We start from the raw sequence: 21,817 nt of genomic DNA, 5'->3' as shown, positions 1-21,817 counted from the left end.
ATAAGAATGCTTTCAGACAAACATAATTGAAGGAGTTTGTTGCCAGTTGACCTGCTTTGCAGGAACTGTTGAAAGATGTTTTTAAGAGAAAAGAAAAATAGTATAGGTCAGAAACATAGATCTACATGAAGAAAGAAAGAATATCAAAGAATAAATAAGTGAAAGTAAAATAAAAACTTTTATTTTTCAAATTCTCAATTGACCTATCAGATAATTTGTTCAAAATAATAATATCAACTATAATGTGTAAGTGAAATACCTTATAGCACTGATACAAGGGATGGAAGGAAGGAATTCAGATCATTTTGTTATTTTAAGGTACTCTCACTGCATGTGAAGCTTTACACAGTTATTTAAAAGGAAAGTTGGGGACTTCCCTTCCTGGCTTAGTGGTTAACGAACCTGACTAGCATCCATGAGGACATGGGTTCGATCCCTGGCCTCATTCCGTGGGTTAAGGATCCAGCACTGGCATGAGCTGTGGTGTAGGTTGCAGATGTGGCTCGGATCCTGTGTTGCTGTGGCTGTGGCATAGGCCAGCAGCTATAGCTCCAATTGGACCCCAGCCTGGAAACTTCCATATGCATATGCCATGGGTGCAGCCCTAAAAGATAAATAAATAAATAAATACATACATAAAAGAAAGGGAACTCGAGGAGTTCTTGTTGTGGTGCAGTGAGTTAAGAACCTGACTGCAGCAGCTCGAGTCACAGCAGAGGTGCAGATTCCACCCCTGGCCTGGCCCAGTGGGTTAAAGAATCTGGCGTTGCCACAGCTGCAGTGCAGTTTAGGGAACTTCCATATTCCGGGAGTGAGGCCATTTAAAAAAAAAAAAAAAAAAGTTCTAAGAAGGGAGGAGTCCAAGCCCACATCACGTTCCCCAGTTGTGCCTTGGGAAGATGCGCCCCCAAAATGTCTGGCATTGAAGGCCAATGGGGCTTGCTTCTAGAAGAGTCAGAGAGCTATAGGAAACAGAGATTCTCCTTTTTTTTTTTTTTTTTTTTGCTTTTTAGGGCTGTATCTGCAGCACTTAGAAGTTCAAGGCTAGGGGTCGATTCACAGCAATGCAGGATCCAAGTCACATCTGTGATCTACACCAAACTCATGGCAACACCAGATCCCTGACCCACTGAGCAAGGTCAGGGGTCGAACCTGCGTCCTCTTGGATACTAGTCAGGTTCATTACCACTGAGCCACAAAAGAAACTCCACAATGCCGGATCCTTAACACTCTGAGCCACAGGGAGCTCTGCAGAGACTCTGCTCTTAAAGGGCACACACAAAACCTCACATGTTCTAAAATATAAGGAAGAAGCAGTAACTTGAAAGGAGCATGGGTCAGACCCACGTGCTAATCTTGGAGAACTTCCCAGAGAGAGGCAGGAGGCACATTGGAGTCACCCTGGGGACATAGACACTGGCAGCAGCCCTTTGGGGAGCTCATTCTCCCACAAGGGCGCTGGTGCAGATAAGTGCCATTTTTCAGTTCTTCCTCCAGCTTTTTAGCTTCTCAGACCCAATGCCAACCACCAGCTTGTTGGCACCTGTCCTGGGACTCCTCAGACCAAGCAACAAGTTGTGCAGGAAAAGAGCCACACCCACCAGGAGGTTGTCAGCAGCCATAGGTCCACTTGAGCCCCCACCCACCCCAAATGCTAGCCCTGCCCACCAGAAGGCCCAGTACACATCCCCACCCACCAGCAGGCCAGCACTAACCCCCAGAGCCAACCACATCCACCAGCAGGTGGGCAACAGCCCTAAGATCCCAGCCCTGGCCCCATCTACCAGTAGTCTTATGCCGGCTCCAAGGTCCTGCAGAGCCACCCCAGAACCCCGGTTCCACCCATCAGCTGTTTAGCTGTAGGCCTGGGCCCCCTGTGACCTCAGCCAGCAATGTCAAAACCCACCAGCAAGCCAGCACCTGCTCTGGAACCCCCAAGTCTGGCCTTGTGCACAAGTAGGCCAACAGCTCCAGAACTATCAGGCCCTGCAGCCAGCCACCAGGACCCAGCTCCACTCACCAGTGGACCACCACCAGCCACAGAATTCCCCCAGGGACCACACCCAGCCGTAAGAGGAAATGGCCCTGCCCACCAGCAACCAGTATCAGCTCCAGGAACCCCCTTCGCCCCCAACACCTAGACACCTGGGACCTGGCTCTGCCCGAAGAGTGGGTTAGCACTAGTCCTGGGCCTTTGGGACCTGCAGCCATCCACAGCAGGACATGGCCTCCCAACTACTGGGCAAACAACCTCTGCACTAGACAGTGCCTGGCAGGGACCAGGCCCAGAAGCCAGGCCTGCCTAGTGATGCACCCACAGTAGTTGGCCCTGCCACAACAGAAGGTCCCATGCAGCCAACATAGGAGGCACCCTTAGAGCACATAACACTAGTGAACAGAAGAGAACATGCTGCTGGGCCCCACAGGACACTTCCTACATAAGGCCACTTCTCCACAATCCGGGAACATAACTGACATACCTCATGTGCAGAAATAAGAACAGAGAATCCAAAAAAAGGAACAAGATAAAACTCCAGAAAAAGAGCTAAGCGAAGCAAAGATGAGTAATGTACCCATTAAACAGTTCAAGGTAATGATCAGAAAAATACTAGGCAAGCTCAGAAGAAAGGATGAATACAGTGAGAAGTCTAAGAAGGAGCTGGAAAATATAAAAAAGAACCAAACTGAGCTGAAAAACACAATAGCTGGAATTAAAAATACACCACAAGGAATCAACAATAGATCCGATGACACAGAGGACTGGATGGGCAAACTGAAAGAGTAGTGAAAATCACCCAAATTGAACGGAAAGAAAAAAATTTTTATGAGGGCAGTTTAAGAGACTCCTGGGACAACATCCACATACTAACATTCACATTCCTGGGGTCCCAGGAAGTGAGAGGAAGGGGCAGAGAATATATTTGAAGACATGATAGCTGAAAATGTCCTTTGCCTGGAAAAGGGAACAGATATCCAGGTCCAAGAAGCACAGAGAGACCCAAACAAAATGAACCCAAAGAAGTCCACATCCGGAAACACTGTAATAAAAATGGCAAGTTTTAAAGATAAAGAGAGGTTGTAAAAGCAGCAAGGGAAAACAATTAGCAATATGCAAGGGAACTCTCATAAGGCGGGCTTTTCAGAAGAACCTCTGCAGGTCAGGAAGGAGTGGCACAATTATTTAATGAAAGGGAAAAAAATAAGAATACACTATCTGGCAAGGCACTCATTCAGATTGAAAGAGAGAGTTTTACAGAGAAGCTAAAAGAGTTTCGAGCCACTTAAACCAGCTTTCCCAAAAATATTAAAGGGACTTCTCTAAGTGAAAAGACCACAGACATTACAAAAGGAAAAACCTCATCAGTAAAGGCAAATATATGGCATGAGTAGAAAATCAACCACTTTAAAGCTAGCGGTATGGTTAAAAGACAAAAGGAATAAAGTCATCTACATCCACAATAAGTAGGTAGGAAATACACAAAACAAAAAGAGCCAGCGATTTCACTCTGGGTATTTAGCAGAAGAAAATAAGAGCACCAGGGAGTTCCCGTCGTGGCGCAGTGGTTAACGAATCCGACTAGGAACCATGAGGTTGCGGGTTCGGTCCTTGCCCTTACTCAGTGGGTTAGGGATCCGGCGTTGCCATGAGCTGTGGTGTAGGTTGCAGACGCGGCTCGGATCCCGCGTTGCTGTGGCTCTGGCGTAGGCCGGTGACTACAGCTCCGATTCGACCCCTAGCCTGGGAACCTCCATATGCCTCGGGAGCGGCCCAAAGAAATAGCAAAATGACAAAAAGGAAAATAAGAGCACCAGTTAAAAAAGATACATGCACCCTTATGTTCGCTGCAGCATTATTTACAAAAGTTAAGCTATAGAAGCAACCCAAGTGTTCATCAAGAGATGAACCAATAAAGAAGATGTGGTGTATGTATTGGAATACTATTCAGCCATGAGAAAAAAGAAAATTCTGCCATTTGCAACAACGTGGATGGCTCTTGAGGACATCATGCTGAATGAGATGTCAGATAAAGAAAGACAAATACTATATGGTATCTCTTCATGTGAAATCTAAAAAAAAAAAAAAGAAGAAGAAAAAGTTGTAAAAGCAGAGAATAAATTGGTGGTTACCAGTGGCTGGGAGGTGTGGGAATGGGAGAGATGCTGTTTAAGGGATCATACTTAGAACTAGCATACACCTAAGTCCTGGAGCTTTAATACTCAGTACAGTGATTATAGACTACAAACCTAGATGGTGAACGTTAACGTTGCTAGGAAAGTAGACTTTAAGTCTTCCCAACACCAGAAAAAATGGTAATTATATGATATGTTAGAGACGTTAGCTAATGGTAATATAGCAATTATATTATGACATAAAATCAGTACCTGTACACCTTGAATTTACACACTGTTGTAGTCAAATATAACTTAATTTTAACTACATAAATAAATAATTGATTTTTTTCTGAGTCAGTTGAGATAAACATAATTTCCCCAAAATGGGATTATAAATGATGTTTGTAATTAGTATAACCTTACTAGTTAGAAATCTGTGCTGAGGGTGTAATTCATGCGAGGAGAATCCAGGCAATAAAACCAGAACCCTGTAACAGTACAGGCCATCATATAAGAAAATCCATTTTGTGTAGAAAACTGGTGATTTGGGGAGTTCCCATCGTGGCTCTTGGTTAACAAATCTGACTAGGAACCATGAGGTTTTGGGTTCAGTCCCTGGCCTTGCTCAGTGGGTTAAGGATCTGGCGTTGCCATGAGCTGTGGTGTAGGTTGTAGATGCGGCTCAGATCCCGCGTTGCTGTGGCTCTATCGTAGGCCAGCAGCTATGGCTCTGATTCGACCCCTAGCCTGGGAACCTCCATATGCTGCGGGAGCGGCCCAAGAAACGGCAAAAAGACACACACACACACACACACACACACAAAAGAAAGAAAAGAAAACTGGTAATTTGGATACTTTAAATCCTTTCATTTGGAAGGCAACATTCCACTCTGCCCTGGGAGCCACAGTCTGCTATCAGCAATCTTCGTCTCTGCTCTAAATGAAAGTTGTTTTTACTCATCCTCTTCAGTTTTTCTCTTCCCAACATCTATCAAACCCTCCTAAGAAGGCTTCCTAACCCTCAAATCCACCAAAATGCATCTTGCTTATGTCACTGAAGACATCCTTGTTGCCAAATCCTTTTTCAGTTCTCTCCCATCTCCAACTTGAACTTTTCATTGAGATCAATTGAAATAGGTGACAACTCAATTTTTTTTTAATTTTTATTTTTGGCTGCACCCTGGCATGTGGAAGTTCCCAGGCCAGAGGCTAAATCCATGCCATAGCAGTGACTCAAGCTGCTGCAATGACAACATTGGATCCTTAACCCACTGAGCCACCAGGGAACTCCAACGACTCAACTCTTTTAATATTTTCTTCCTTTGGCTTCTGGTATGTCATTCACCCTTACTGCGAGTTCTATATCTTAATATCCTTTACAAGTTCTTCTTCCTCTCTATGAACTCAAATATTGGACCCCTTTTCATTGTCTACTTGCACTGTCACTCTTCAAGTGATCTAACCTAGCCTATAGCTTTACATACTCATATCCAGTAACTTCCCACTTATATATTTTCCAAAGAGAACATATATATTTTTATTTTAGATTTTATATTTTCCAAAAAGAACATATATATTTCCAAAGAGAACATTTGATGCCTCACAAAATGAAAAACTTTTGGTCCTTCCATTGTCTTTCTCATCTTAGCAATCTGCAATTCAATAGCAATTGGTTTTCCAATTTCTCAGGCCAAGAAATCTTTCTTCCATGCTTCATATCCAATCTATCAACTTTTTTATTGTCTGTATCTATATATTACATGCAGAATCCTGCCATATCATACATCATTATCCAGTTTCTGGCCATCATTATTTCTCACTAAATTATAGCTTTTTCGAAGATGAAATCATGGCCTCTCACATGTTTAAATAGACTCAATGTGAGCCAAATTCCCTACCATGGCATGTGATTTCCACTAACTTTCTGACTTCATCTCCACTTACACCACCCCTGGCTGACTTGTCAGCTTGTTTCCTAAGAATTTTAAGTATGTTCCTGTTACAGGACCTTTGCACTACCTCTTCCTCTTGCTCGAGATGCTCATTTCCTAATATAGTCACAGTTTGCTTTGTTAATTCCTTCAGATCTCTGTTCAATGTCTCCTTTTCTTGGAATCTTCTTCAATTGCCCTACATAAAATAGTACCCCCATGCATCTGCTGTCTCCTTTTAATACTTTGCTTTTAACACAACAGCACTTATCACCACATAAAATATATTTACTTGTTTATTTTCTTCCCCTTCTATAAGAAAAATTCTGTAAAGAAAGAAGCTTTTCTGTTCTGTTCAGTGTCCAATTTCTGGCTCATAGTCAGCACTTGTTAATCGGTATTGAATGAGTAAATAAAAGGATAAATGCAGGACTTTATAAAATTGTTAGCATGCTAATGGACACTAGATCTCCAAGGGATAAAAGCTTATATTATTCTCTGAACAAACCTGATAGCTATGAGATGAACCTGCAGCCAAAATTTTTGTCTCTAGGGAAGTACATCTGGTAAGTGACATTCTTGTTATTATTGTGGTAAAACACTTAACATGAGCTGTACATTTAACAGATTTTAAGTGTACGGTATTGATGACTATAGTTACAATGCCGTACAACAGATCTCTAGAACTTATCCATCTTTCTTAAGTGAAAGTATATGACCGTTGATTAATAACTCTCAATTTTCCCCTCTCCCTAGTCCCTGGTAACCACCATTCCAGCCTTTGATTTTAGGAATTTGACTGTTTTAGAAATTCCATCAACAGGTGACTGGATAAAGAAAATGGAGTATAGGAAGTTCCCGTTGTGGCTCAGTGGTTAACAAATCTGACTAGTATCCATGAGGATGCAGGTTTGATCCCTGGCCTTACTCAGTGAGTCATGGATCCAGTGTTGCCACAAGCTTTGGTGTGGGTTGCAGATGTGGCTCGGATTTGGTGTGGCTGTGGCTGTGGCATAGGCCTTCAGCTGTAGCTCTGATTTGACCCCTAGCCCAGGAACTTCCATATGCCATGGATGCAGCCCTAAAAATGAAAATATATATGTATGAAGTACTATGGATTTTGACAAATGCATAATGTCATTGTTGTTACAATATTAGAATAGTTTCACTGCTCTAAAAGGAGGGTGTGCTCTACCCTCCTTTCCAAACTTTGGTAACTGCTGAAATTTTTACTGTCTCCATAGTTTTGCCTTTTCCGGGATGTCTTTTTATATTGGCTTATTTTACTAGGCAATATGCGTTTGTTTCCTCCATGTATTTTCATGACATTGTGGCTCATTTAAAAATCACTGAATACCATTTGATTTAAAGGATGTACCAGTTTTTTTTATCCACCTGCTGAAGAACATCTTGATAACTGTAGAGTTTTTTTTGTTTTGTTTTGTTTTTGTCTTTTGAGGGCCGCACCCGCAGCATATGGAGGTTCCCAGGCTAGGGGTGTAATTGGAGCTGTAGCTGCCGGCCTACTTCAGAGCCACAGCAACACCAGATCCAAACCGCATCTGTGACCTACACCACAGGTCATGGCCATGCCAGATCCTTAACCCACTGAGAGAGGCCCAGGATTGAACCCACAACCTCATCGTTCCTAGTCAGATTCGTTTCCACTGCGCCACAATGGGAACTCCAGCGAATGTATTTTCTATGCAAGAAGAATGTGAGTGGGAGAGGGGGGTGGTCAGAAGGTGGAATGTTACATACTGAACCATGTTCCCCCAAAATTCATATGTTGAAGCCCTAACCCTCAGTGTGACTATATTTGCCTTTTAGAAGGCAAATAAGGTTAAATGAATGGATTAATAAGATGTGGTACATATATACAATGGAATGCTACTCAGCCTTTAAAAAGAGCAAAATAATGCTATATACAGCAACATGGATGCAACTAGAGATTCTCATACTAAGTGAAGTGAGTCAGAAAGAGAAAGACAAATACCATAAGACATCATTTATATGTGGGACCTAAAATATGGCACAAATGAACCTATCTACAAAAAACAGAAACAGACTCATGGACATGGGGAACAGACTTGCGCTTGCCAAAGAGGAGGGGGAGGCAGTGGGATGGAAGAGGAGTTTGGGGTTGGTAGATGCAAACTGTTGCATGTAGAATGGATAAGCAATGAGGTCCTGTTGTACAGCACAGGGAAATATATCCAATCTCCTGGGATGGAACATGATGGAAGAAAGTATGAGAAAATGAATGGATATATACACGTATGACTCAGTCACTCTGCCATACAGCAGACCTTGACACAACACTGTAAATCAACCATATGCTAATAAAAAATAAAAATATTTTTTTAAAAATGTTTTAAAAAAGTTTAAATGAGGTCATATGGAAGGAGCCCTAATCCACTAGGGCTGATGTCCTTATAAAAAGGATAAGAGACCCCAGAGATTGCTCCATCTCTCTCTCTTTCTCTCCCCTCTCTGCATGTGCATAGAGGAAAGGCCATGTGAGGATGCAGTGAGAAGACAGCCATCTGTAAGCCAGAGAGAGAGGCCTCAACAGAAACCAACCCCGCTACACTTTTGATGCCCAATATCCGGAACAGTGAAAAAATACCTATTGCTTAATACATGCACTTTGTGGTATTTTGTTATGGCAACCCAAGCAGACTAATTCAATAATACTTCACTCTAAAAACAAGAAGTGTATCTCCCCAATCCTTAATTGTGGGATGCACATAGCAACTTCCCTCCAAACAGCACAGTATGAAAAGCAGGAGGGAATAACTTTATAGTTGAGAAATGTGACAAACACTATCTCAGCCAGGTGTTCAAACTCAACATCAACAGTTCAAAACCATCTTGATAGTTTGTATCCTTGATATGATGTAATGAGAATGGTACTTGATGTCTGCCTGTAATCTTCCTCTTAAAAACCAGTAATCCCAGTCCAATCATTAGAAAAATATTAGACAGATTCCAATAGAGGGACAGTCTGCAATATACCTGGCCAATCACCCCCAAACCTGACACAGTCAGCAAAAACAAGAAACATCTGAGAAACTATGATAGCCAAGAGGAGCCTGAAGAGACATGAAAACTAAATGTAATGCAACATCCTGGATGAGATCTTAGGACAGAAAAATAGCAATTAAAACACTAAGAAAAAGCTTTCACTAAGAAAAACAATTTTTTCATTAAGGGAAAAAGCTAAGGAAATCTGAACAAACTAAGAATTTTAATGAGTGATCATTTATCAATATTTTTTCTTTTTAGGACCGAACCTGAGGCATATGGAAGTTTCCAGATGAGGGATCAAATCAGAGCTGCAGCTGCCGGCCTACTCCACAGCCACAGCAACATCAGATCCAAGCTGCACCTGCAACCTATGCCACAGTTTGCAGCAATGCTGGATCCTTAACCCACTGAGCAAGACCAAGGATTGAACCCTCATCCTCACAGAGTCACGCTCCTTAACTCACTGAGCTATGACAGGAACTCCTAATTTATCAATATTGGTTCAACAATTGTAATGTATCATAAGTAATAATGTGAGATGTTAATAATTTGAGAAATTCTGTGTACAGGAGAGGGAAGTGATATTGGAACTCTATTATTTGCTCAATTTAGCTGTAAAAATAAAAACTACTCTCTAAAATAGTCAATTTTTAATTTAAATAATTCACATCTACATTAAAATTAACGTCATTGCCATCAAACAAAACTAAAACTTTCTCTTTCAACATCTTCAACCCTAGTCTCCCTTGGCAAACACTGTAAGGGTATTTTATGTATTCTCCTAGAAATGTTTGATGCAAACACAATATGTCTTCTTCCAACATAAATTAATTAGATTTCTCTTGAGCAAGTTAGTTTTAAGCAATGCGTGAGAAAAACAGCAAGTATGCATAGAAAATTCAGAAAGAAGTGGAGCCAAAAGCCATGTAATCTTTTTCACAATTAAGACTACATTCTTGCACAAAGATACACACACAAAAATTTTAGAAATTTATATATATATGTATGTCCTCAAAGCTTAAAATGATCATAGGCATCAACTTCTTAGTATAATTACCTGTGAATCTTATTGGACATATTGATCTGGGATCCTTTTAAGTATAGCCAACAACTGAATTATAGGCACATGAATTTTTACCTTCCATGGTCAAATTTTCTTTCATACACTCCAAAGCTGTGTGAGGGACTTCTTTCAGAGTCTTTTTTTCTTTATAAATATGAGAATATTTTTGAAAAAAAACTGAAAAAGAGAATAAGACCATTCATTTTCCTAGCAGCAGTAACAGCTTCACTCTTTAATGTTACTTACATTCTTTAATAGAAACAAAATCTACAATTGCCCAATTACATTAATAGAAGAATCCTGACAGTGGAAAAGATTTCCTATCACCCCACATTCAATTAGCCTTAATCCCTCTGATTTTCAAACCATAGATTTCTCCAAGTCAATAGCTGAAAAGTCAGCATTGAAAGAGGACAGGATACTTCCATTATAATGAGTCCAAAGGGACTCATCCATATTCTCCTTCAAGTATTTACACCACATGCGTGCAAAGGCTGTGCTAAGGAGGGGAAGTGGAGAGAAAACCATTAACCACTCCTATCTGAGGATGTACATAGGGGAAATGAGCTAATTTTCACGAGTTACTTGTAGAATGGGGAATCAAAAAGAAAAAAAATCCAACAATGCTCAAGAAAGAAAAGCATTAGTCTCTTCATCTTCTTTCCTTTTCTTTATCTATCCCAACTGGCTCTTATTCCTTAGTTAAAGTCTTTCACAACTTAAAATGAACGTGCCTCTCCCTCTATAAAGCAAATGTTCTCTCTCTTTCTTTCTTCCTTATCTCCATTTACTCCTTGATCCACTGCATGCTGCCTTCTGCTTTCACCACTCCATGAAAACCACCCTTCCAATGGTTCATCAGTAATTCCCAGGGTCACTTCTTAATTTTCTTCCTCTTTGATGTCCTGCAGTGCGTGACCCCAGTTCTCTTTCCCCTTAATTCTTGGGACATTGCTCTTTCCTGTTTGGGCCTCTCACCTTTCTTGTTATTGCTCCTAATGCTCCTTTATAAGCTCTTCTATTTTTTTTTTTTTTTTTTTTTTTTTGGCTGCAACCTGCAGCAGTTTGTTGTGGGATCTCAGTTCTTCTTAGGCCAGGGATTGAACCTGGGTCACAGCAGTGAAAGTGTCAAGTCCTAACCTCTAGATCACCAGGGAACTCGTGATCCATCTCTTTTAAAATGTAACATTCCCTAGAGTTGCATCCTTATCCTTCTTTCTTATACTAAACCGTCTCCTTGAATAAATATCATACATCCCCATGGTTTCAACAGCTTCCTCGATGTAAATGGCTTCCAAAGCTCAGACCTCTCTCCTAAAATCCATACAAATATGTCTCCCACTAGCTATGTCCTTCTGAAGCTCCCAGAGTCATAGAAAACTTAACATGCCCCAAACTTAAATTACCATCTTCCATCCCAAACCTCCTACTCATCCTTCATTATCTACCTCTTTGAATAACTTTGTGATTTCTGAGTTTACCGAGTCAGAATATGGAGCCATGCTCTGCTTCTCTTGGTCCCTTATTTCCCAGATCTAAGTATTCATTCAGTCTCTATCTCCTCCATTCTACCTTCTCATTATCCTTCAACGCCACCCCTCTTCACCTTCCTCACTACCTCTAGCCTTAGATCAGGGTCTCACTACTTCTCAGTCAGATGGTGAATTGGCTTTCTAACTGTTCTCTCTTGCTTCCAGCTCTGTCCTCATATATCCGTTTTACACACCCTGCCAAAAGCATATTTCTATAAGTCAAATTGAGTTATATCGCGTCCCTGCTTCAAATTCTTCAATGGCTCACTCTCCATGACTGGGACGACACACTGCAAAAATGATCACAATTTTCAACTCTCTCTGTATCCACATCCCTTTGCCATATAACTTCTTAGCTTCTCAGTGGGTCTGTTTCTCCATCACTTGACTCTGGCTTTAAGACCTCCTTTGGCCAGTAGAATGAGCAGGTGCAACTCTAGTTAGTTTCAAGCGAAGGCTTCAAGAGGCTTTGCTCACTGTCATTCTCACTCTCAAAGCCTACACATTACTGTCTGAACAAACTCAAGCTATCAAGACGAATTAGGAAAGAAATGGGACCAATTTGTCCATGTCACTCAAGCTTACATCCTCTGCCTCAGAAACTGGGTTCCCTGCATCTGGTATTTGACTGCATATGAATGAATGGTTTTAGCCAGGACCAAAGGTACCTACCAGCTGAGCATAGTCCAAATTGCCAAACCACAGAATCATGAGCTAAAGATAGTTGTTGATTTAATCCACTAAGTTTTAGATTGGTTTACTAAGCAGTGGAGGATAATTGATACAATAACCTTCGGGGGAGGGAAACCCACAGTCTTTAGAATTGTGCAAAATAGTCTTCATGATCTGAACCCAGTTCGATTCTCCTACCTGCAACTTCATTTCTCACAGTTCATTCAGAATCACATTACAGCCATTTTATACATATGGTTCCCCCAATTTTTCCAAGCTCTCTCACGTCACACTTGATCCACATAAGTGTAGATATCACCTCCTTCCACAAGCCTATTTCAGCTTCCTGTGCTTCTTACCTGAACAACATTTACCATGCAATGTTATAGCCACTGGCTCATTCAACCAGTTACCATCATTCTCTGAACTTCTTGAGACCAAAGCTATGGCTCTGTCAACTCTGTATGGCACAGCGCCTGATATAAAGTAGGTGGCCATCGCTGCTTTTTGAATGAACAAATGAATAAAGTATTACCCAAATATATCTAGTTTTATGACTTTTAAAAATTTGATAAATTCTTAATACCAAAGATAGATAGAAATCCACCTATTTGTCAGACTGGCTTTTTTTTTTTTTTATTCAAGTATAGTTGATTTACAATGTTGTGTTAATTTCTTCCATATGGAAAAGTGATTCAGTTATACATGCATGTACACAGTTTTTCATATTATTTTCCATTATGGTTTATCATGGGACATTGACTATAGTTCCCTAAATAGGACTTGTTTATCCATTCTATATAGAATAGTCTGCATCTACTAATCCCAAACTCCCAGTCACCAAATTGGCTTTAAAATCTCAAGCAGTCTTGGGAAGGACAGAAATAATCAAGGTGAAAATTCAATTTAAAAATTTTCTTGAGGAGTTCCCGTCGTGGCGCAGTGGTTAACGAATCCGACTAGGAACCATGAGGTTGCGGGTTCGGTCCCTGCCCTTGCTCAGTGGGTTAACGATCCGGCCTTGCCGTGAGCTGTGGTGTAGGTCGCAGACGCGGCTCGGATCCCGCGTTGCTGTGGCTCTGGCGTAGGCCGGTGGCTGCAGCTCCGATTTGACCCCTAGCCTGGGAACCTCCATATGCCGCGGGAGCGGCCCAAGAAATAGCAACAACAACAACAACAAAAAAGACAAAAAAAAAATTTTTTTCTTGAAAGATTTCTTCCCATTTCCTTCTTGTCCACCTGTCCATCCCAAAATATGTGTCTGTGCACACAAAAAGGTATGGCCTTATAAACGCTACTAAGGAAATATAGATTTGGACTTACTTACACACTGTCTAGTATAGAAATGGTGCCCGAGAAAACCCTCCTACACTGTTGGTGAGAATGTATGCTGATGCAACCGCTAAGGACAACAGTAAGGAGGTTCCTTAAAACACTAAATATAGAACTATCATATGATCCAGAAATCCCATTCCTGGGCATCTACCTGGAGAAAACCATAATTCAAAAAGATATGTGTATCCCAATGTTCATTGCAGCGCTTTTTACAACAGCCAAGACATGGAAGCAACCTAAATGTCCATCAACAGTGGAATGAATAAAGATGTGGTACATACATACACTAGAATATCACTCAACCATAAAAGAGAATGAAATAATGCCATTTGCAGCAACATGGATGGACCTAGAGATTATTACACTTAGTGAAGTAAGCCAGGCAGAGAAAGATACATATAATATGAAGTCACTAGTATGTGGAATCGAACAAAAAATGATACAAAAGAACATACAAAACAGAAACAGACTCAAAGGTTTTGAAACCAAATTTATGGTTACAAAGGGGAAATGTGGGGTGAGGGGATAAATTAGGGAGTTGGGATTGACATATGCACACTACCGTATATAAAATAGATGGGTTACAAAGACCTACTGTATAGCACAGGGTAATCTACCCAAAACACTGTGTAATAACCTATAAGGGAAAATAATCTGAAAACAAATGGACATATATACATGTATAACTGATTCACTTTGCTATACACCTGAAACTAACACAGTTTTCAAAGTCAACTAAACACAAAATTTATTTTAAAAAAAAGAGAAATGGTGCCCTATAGATTTCACTCTATAAAACAGAAACATGCACACACATATGCTCTTAGTTTCCTCTAAAGAGAGTAAATTCCATTATTTCTAAACTAAATTCAAAGAAAGAGGAGTTCCCGTCGTGGTGCAGCAGAAATGAATCCAACGAGGAACCATGAGGTTGCGGGTTTAACCCCTGGCCTCATTCAGTGGGTTAAGGATCCAGCGTTGCCACGAGCTGTGATGTAGAATGAAGATGAGGCTTGGGGGGTTCCCACTGTGGCACAGTGGAAACGAATCCGACTAGGAACCAAGAGGTTGCGGGTTCGATCCCTGGCCTCACTCAGTGGGTTAAGGATCTGGCATTCCTGTGAGCCGTGGTGTAGGTCACAGTCGCAGCTCAGATCTGGCATTGCTGTGGCTGTGTCTGTGGCCGGCAGCTATAGCTCTGATTAGACCCCTCGCCTGGGAACATCCATATGTTGTGGGTGCAGCCCTCAAAAGACAAAAGACAAAAAAAAAAAAAAAGAAAGAAAGAAAGAAAGAGCAAGATTCCCAGTGGATTCCCACTAAATATTTCTTCCTCAAGAGAAAATTGCTTCTCCAGATTTCTGAATAAACCCATTGTATATCGCCTTATTGGATGCCATCCCTTCATGTAAAGCAGACATTCCTCATGGATTCAGCTGGATACTTACAGATAAAAGCAATTAAAAATGAGATTGTCAATAGCAGCAGAAGTATCAGCAATGAAGCAAGAAGCTTGGGAAAACTAGGGTCACATTTTTGAGGGTTGGTCTTCTCTTTGGGAGCTGAAGGAGAAATCAGATTAATTTCATCAATCATAAATTTTAACTTTGACCTCCTCTTTCTCCTCTTTGTTTTCTTGGATGATGCGCTATTACTAACAACATGACATCTGAAATAATATGAAACTAGGAGTTCCCATCATGGCTCAGTGGTAACGAATCTGACTAGTATCCATGAAGATGTGGGTTTGATCCCTGTCCTTGCTCAGTGGGTTAAGAATCTGGCATTGCGGAGTTCCCGTCGTGGTGCAGTGGTTAACGAATCCGACTAGGAACCATGAGGTTGCGGGTTCGGTCCCTGCCCTTGCTCAGTGGGTTAACGATCCGGCGTTGCTGTGAGCTGTGGTGTAGGTTGCAGACGCGGCTCGGATCCCGCATTGGTGTGGCTCTGGCGTAGGCTGGTGGCTACAGCTCTGATTGGACCTCTAGCCTGGGAACCTCCATATGCCGTGGCAGCGGCCCAAGAAATAGCAAAAAAAAAAAAAAAGACAAAAATAAATAAATAAATAAAGTTTATTTAAAAAAAAAAAAAAAGAATCTGGCATTGCCATGAGCTGTGGTGTAGATCACAGATGTGGCTCGGATCCCACATTGCTATGGTTATGGCATAGGCTGGCAGCTGCAGCTCCAATTCGACACTTAGCCTGGGAATTTCCATATGCCATGGATTCAATCCTAAAAAACAAACAAACAAACAACAAAAAACCTCTTTTCTCACAGTTCTAACAGGTTGCCAAATGCAGGGGTAAACTTCAGTAATGGATAACATCTCATTTTTATAAAAAATACACACATATGTATATTTACATCTGGAAGGATGTACACTAAAATGTAAATTATAGTTATCTCTAAATGGTGAGAAGAAATAGAGTAATTTACATTTGCGTGTACTTCTAATTTTCCATTTTTTTCTATGAGCAAACATTGTAGCATGCAATAAAGTTATATACAAATGTTTAAGAGGAAAAAACCTGAGCCTTATTCATATCTCCTCAGAGGAATTTTGGAAAATATGAGCAAACGTGACTTCCCTCTCACAGCTTCTCATAGTCTCCAAGCTTTTTATTTTTCCTTCTCTCTCTTTTGTTCTATATCTGAGATACCATACATCCTACCCAAAGTACTTGTTATCTATGTCCACACTGAGATGAATCCATCTCAGGGATGAAGTATGCAATGGATTTTCTGACTACAGAGCAATTCTCTTGAAACATAAGGGACTTACCTTCTAAGACTCTTGGAGTCTTTCAACCTGCAGTGGGGGTTTGTCCACTTTAGTCAGGTACCCGAACACTCTCCACCCAAACTCTTCCCCTCTAACAGATCAAGAAATAAAATCCACTCGTTCATTATCAGCCCCTGCATCAGGGCTGATGGTTTCAGGACTGGTACCCATCTCTTGACCACAGCCTCACTTAGCTTCCGAAGACATAGAAAGACAGCTTCTCAGCTTCATTAGCACTCTCCTTAGCTCAGAACTCTTATGACTTTCTCACACCCCAGTCCTGTTTTTGGTACAACTGCACAACCCTTAATGCTTATCTCCAGGCAATTCAGTCTTCTGAGAATCCTGTGTTTCCCAACTATGGCCAGGCAGAGAACTGGCAGGCAACATCACCTATGATCCACTTACAGTATTCTCTCTTCATCTTTCATCTCATCATCAGCTCTGACCACCAGAAAATGTCTTACCTGTAGGAGGCTCTGATTTAGTGCCTGAAGACGTGGGTTCATTTTTGAACCTCACTTCAGCATAAGTGATCTCTGAATTCATACTGAGATCTGCTCTCTGCAAAGACTCCTTTTCACCTCTTCCTTAAAACATCTTAAAATGAAGCTCAAATGCAGTCATAACTGGTCATACATCCCATCACACAACTAGATGAGACCAGAGGCCTCAGATGAGCAAATAACCCTGAAAGGAAACAGGAAAACTGAAAACCTCAGGCAGAAGTCCAATCCCCAAGACAGGCGCAGTGTCAGTCACAGCCTTTAAATATTCTGCTGGCAAATTGTTATAAAAGTAGGAAGTCCAAGGGTAGAAGAAACAGGAAGGAAAGGAAAGGAGGAACAAAGCAGTTAGAGAAACTATCTTTCAGAACAGTGAACTCACCAGAAAATTTGCATTGGGGAGCATCTACCTGAAACACCTAATTATTTTTAGACCAACCAACCTGGGTCTATCCTCCTTTATGTTGCAATCTCCTCATCCCGTGTGGGTGGCCAGGCAACGTTGGGGTACCACATTCCAACTGAGAAAAGAAATCATGTGTCAGCATGTCAGCCTCCCCACTCTCAAGAATCAGCATCCCCTAATGCAGTGGGGGAGTCAGGGTTTAGGTTAAGTGCCTTCGGGAGTTGCTCCCCCACGTTCCCTGCTTTGCTTGTCCCTCCCTCCCTTCCTTCCTTCCTTCCTTCCTTCCTTCCTTCCTTCCTTCCTTCCTTTCCTTTGCTTGCTTGCTTGCTTGCTTTCATGGCTGCACTCACAGCATATGATCCCCAGCCAGGGATTGACTCCAAGCCACATCTGCCATGTACGCTTCAGTTGCAGCAATGCCGGATATTTTAACCCCCTGCAACAAGCAGCAGTGGGAACTGCTGCAGTTCGATTCTTTTTATTTTTTTTCGTCTTTTTTTTTTTTTTTCTGGGACCGCTCCCGCAGCATATGGAGGTTCCTAGGCTAGAGGTCTAATCAGAGCTACAGCTGTCGGCCTACACCACAGCCACAGCAACGTGGGATCTGAGCCGCCACGACACCACCACAAAAGTCTATTAGGGTATAGACGACCTTTAACAGATCAGGATAATTTAATGGGATCACAGTTTAGGAGAGAAATGAGCACTACACAGGAACTTTTCCAAAGGCCAGGAGGAAAGCACTCCACAAATTAAATCCTCCACATGAATCTTTCTACAGACATGCTCCCAGCTCACAGCCCTGGTTCAAGCCCTCTCCCCAAATAATCCTTCTTCTTTTTTTTTTTTTGTCTTTTTGCTATTTCTTGGGCCACTCCCGCGGCATATGGAGGTTCCCAGGCTATGGGTGGAATCGGAGCCATAGCCACCGGCCTACGCCAGAGCCACAGCAACGCAGGATCTGAGCCGTGTCTGCAACCTACACCACAGTTCACGGCAATGCCAGATCATTAACCCACTGAACAAAGGCAGGGACCGAACCCGAAACCTCATGGTTCCTAGTCGGATTTGTTAACCACTGCGCCACGACGGGAACTCCTAATCCTTCTTCTTTTAATCACCCCACCTAATTCTTCCCTCACCTGCATCTCACACACACACACACACAAACGTGCATGATTTGCCTCTATATTATATTTCTATGTCTAAATATATTGAAGTCCATGAGTTCACACTCATGCCTTTAATTCTAATCTAATGCACTAGATCATTCTAGTTTTTTTCCCTTTTTATGTATTTTTTTTTCTTTTTAGGGCCCCACCCACAGCATATGAAGTTCCCATCTTGGGTCTAATCTGAGATATAGCTGCCACCCCACACCACAGCAACATGGGATCTGAGCTGTGTCTGTGACCTACATCACAGCTCACAGCACCGGATCCTTAAGCCAAAGTGAGGCCAGGGATTGAACCCACAACCTCATGGATACTAGTTGGGTTCAAAACCTGCCAAGCCACCATGGGAACTCCACCTTTCCACCTTTTGAATTTTCTTCTGTGGTAGGAAGAAACCTGATTGCAGAGTCCCCTGGTGAGTCTGTGGATCAAGGATCAAGCATTGCCATTGCTGTGGCTTGGGTCGCTGCTGCATCGTGGGTTCCATCCCTGACCGGGGAACTTCTGCATGCCCTGGGCATGGGCACAGCCAAAATAATAAATAAATAAAATCCATTTAAAAATAAAGAAGCCTGCTTCCATTCTCTTTAACTTATTTACAGCTTTGATCAACGCCCCCAGATGTAAGGAATCTTCTATCTTTGCTGCCCCTTCATCCTTCTCTCCCTGATGGGGCTCTGATTTCTCAATCCAGGCCCCTCCTGTGGTTGACACGCTTTGCATATGCATGGTGTTCCTGCACAGAGCCAGCCAACCCCCATGGACATTGTCCTCACCAGGCCCAGGTCTGCCCCTAGGCCACCTTCCATTGCAAAGCCCCCTTTACCCTGCCTGGACTCTAAAGTCTGAAGCCAGTTCCTGTCCCTCACGGGGAATCAGCCCCACCCCACTTAGGCTCTACCACCCATACAAGGTCACCGTCCCGTGCAAAAGCCCTCCTCACCCTGTGTGGCCTCTGAGTCCCCGCATCAGGCTGCTCCCCCACATGGACATCCTCTTTGCCCTGCTCAGCCTTGGAAGCCCACCCTGGGTCTCCCCTCTGCCTGGATGCTTTCCTCACCCTGCTTGGGCCCTGACACCGCAGGCTAGGTCCTCCGCCTCCCAGCAAGATGCCCTCGTCACTCTGCGTGGGCTTCCTGCAACCTCAGCACCCCACCACTCAGACACCCCCTTCACCTCTCAGGCACTGGAGCGCCAGCCCAGGCTGCTTCTGACACCTCACATCAGACCACTGCCACTGCCAACACCCCTGTGGATGCACCCAGAGCGTGCTCAGACTGTGATGCCAGGACACTTTCCAACACCCCCACCAAACCCACCGCCACCACCCAGCACTGTCACCTTGCTCCCTACACTTGAGCTCAGACAGCCTGCCCCAGGCCACCCTTCCCCAGACAGCTACCTTGCTCTGCCTCACCTAATGCTTCATTTAGGAATGAGATTTTTAGTCAGAAAAAGAAAAGGGGTATAAAAAGGATGTAAGAGGAGAAAATCTAGTTTTTACAAGTTTTCCAGTAAATAGTTATTGGACCTGGAATTCCCATCATGGCTCAGCAGAAACAAATCTGACTAGTATCCATGAGGACACAGGTTTGATCCCTGACCTTTCTCAGTGGATTAAGGATCTGGCGTTGCCATGAACTGTAGTGTAGGCTGCAGACGTGGCTCAGATCTGGTGTTGCTGTGGCTGGGGTGTAGGCCAGCGGCCACAGCTCAGATTAGACCCCCAGCCTGGGAACCTCCATATGCCTCAGGTGCGGCGCTAAAAAGACACACACACAAAAAAGCTATTGGACCTAACAAGGATTGCTGAAATTTAACAATCCAAGCTTGCAAGGAGAAAGCAAAATACATTCCTAAAGGTGCCTCTCTTTCCCTGGAATAAATCACAGTGTAACTGGATTGCACTGTAGCACAAGCAACCCCCAATTCAGAGCGGCTTACATTTACTTCTCACTCACCTTACGTCAGGGTTTAGGGTCTGCCTTAGATGGACTGTAACTCTGCTTGACTCTTCTCTAAGTACTTTCTCATTCTGGAACCTAGAATCACAAAGCAGCCCTTGGTAAACTGGAGCATGTAGTAACATTCAAATCATCTGTTCAGATAACGTGTACATTTTCTCCTCTCTGTTTCCACCTGAACTTGCTGTGAACAGAGCAAGAGAGTACATTCCACCGGCAACGAGACATATCAAGGGCAGCAAAATATCATAGACTTGGTGGCTTATGTAACAACGCATTTCTCACAGTTCTGGCGACTGGGAAAGTCCAAGGTCAAGCTGATTGGATGTCTGGTGAGACTCCCCTTCCTCGTTCACAGATGCCTGTCTTCTCACTGCATCGTCATGAAGCAGAAGGGGTGAGGGAGCCTTCCCAGCTCTCTGTCTAAACCCACTCATGAAAGCACCATCCTCAAGTCCTGATCACGCCCCAAAGGCCCCACCTCCTAACACCATCATATTGAGGGGGAGCATTTCACCATGGGAATTTTGAGGGACACAAACATTTAGTCCATGGCACCTTTTATTCAGCCACAGACCCTCTAAGGCAGTGCTGTCCAAAATGGGGCACAATTACGCCTGGTAATATAACAGAGGCTCCTCTAGGACACCAAAATAAAACACCAGAACTTCTATATATACGTATTTGCAATGTTTAAAAAAAAAAAAAAAAGCTTTAGATGATTAACAAGAACCTACTCTATAGTACAGCAATATCTACTCAATAGTTTGTAAATAACCTACATGGGGAAAAAAAAGAGAGGCTATATTTATAAGTACAACTGACTCACTGCTGTACACCTGAAACTAATACAACATTGTGAGTCAACTATATGCCAATAAAATTAAAAAAATGAAAACAAGCTTTAAGTATAAATAAATAATAAAATGAAATTTTAAATTTTAAATTTTTAAATATTTTTTCTATTTTTATTATAGTTGATTTACAATGTTGTGTCAATTACTTCTGTACAGCAAAGTGACCCAGTCATACACGCGTGCACACGCACACACACACACACACATATATACATTCTTTTTCTCATATTATCTTCTATCATGTTCTATCCCAAGAGACTGGATATAGATCCCTACGCTATATAGTAGGACCTCTTTGCTTATCCATTCTAAATGTAGTAACTTCAAACTCCCCATCCATCCCCTTTGGGAACCACAAGTCTGTTCTCCATGTCTGTGAATTTATTTCTGTTGTGTAGATAGGTTTATTTTTGCCACATTTTAGATTGTGCATACAAATGATGTCATAT

General features: G+C 42.4%; 1 protein-coding gene across 3 annotated transcripts in view; it reads right to left on the bottom strand.

Moving 5' to 3' along the window:
• Window positions 1-20,764, bottom strand: part of CLEC4A (C-type lectin domain family 4 member A) — a 30,865-nt gene extending 10,101 nt beyond the window's left edge. Inside the window, exons 1-6 of one of the 3 annotated variants that reach the window (XM_047787613.1) lie at window positions 20,687-20,764; window positions 20,509-20,589; window positions 17,410-17,487; window positions 16,928-17,150; window positions 15,125-15,238; window positions 10,213-10,314 (exon numbers count right to left, since the gene is read on the bottom strand). In XM_047787613.1, the coding sequence (XP_047643569.1) occupies window positions 10,213-10,314; window positions 15,125-15,238; window positions 16,928-17,009 (298 nt within the window). In that variant the 5' untranslated portion in view covers window positions 17,010-17,150; window positions 17,410-17,487; window positions 20,509-20,589; window positions 20,687-20,764. Of the gene's footprint in view, window positions 1-10,212; window positions 10,315-15,124; window positions 15,239-16,927; window positions 17,151-17,409; window positions 17,488-20,508 lie in introns of all 3 variants that reach the window. The other 2 variants (XM_047787612.1, XM_047787614.1) reach the window with 2 other exon arrangements.
• Window positions 20,765-21,817: the final 1,053 nt, after the last annotated feature.

This window comes from Phacochoerus africanus, chromosome 7, assembly GCF_016906955.1.
Source record: "Phacochoerus africanus isolate WHEZ1 chromosome 7, ROS_Pafr_v1, whole genome shotgun sequence".
NCBI classification, from domain to species: Eukaryota; Metazoa; Chordata; class Mammalia; order Artiodactyla; family Suidae; genus Phacochoerus; species Phacochoerus africanus.
The sequence above is the reverse complement of the archived record's forward strand: the minus strand, read 5'-3'. Positions and strand labels throughout refer to the sequence as shown.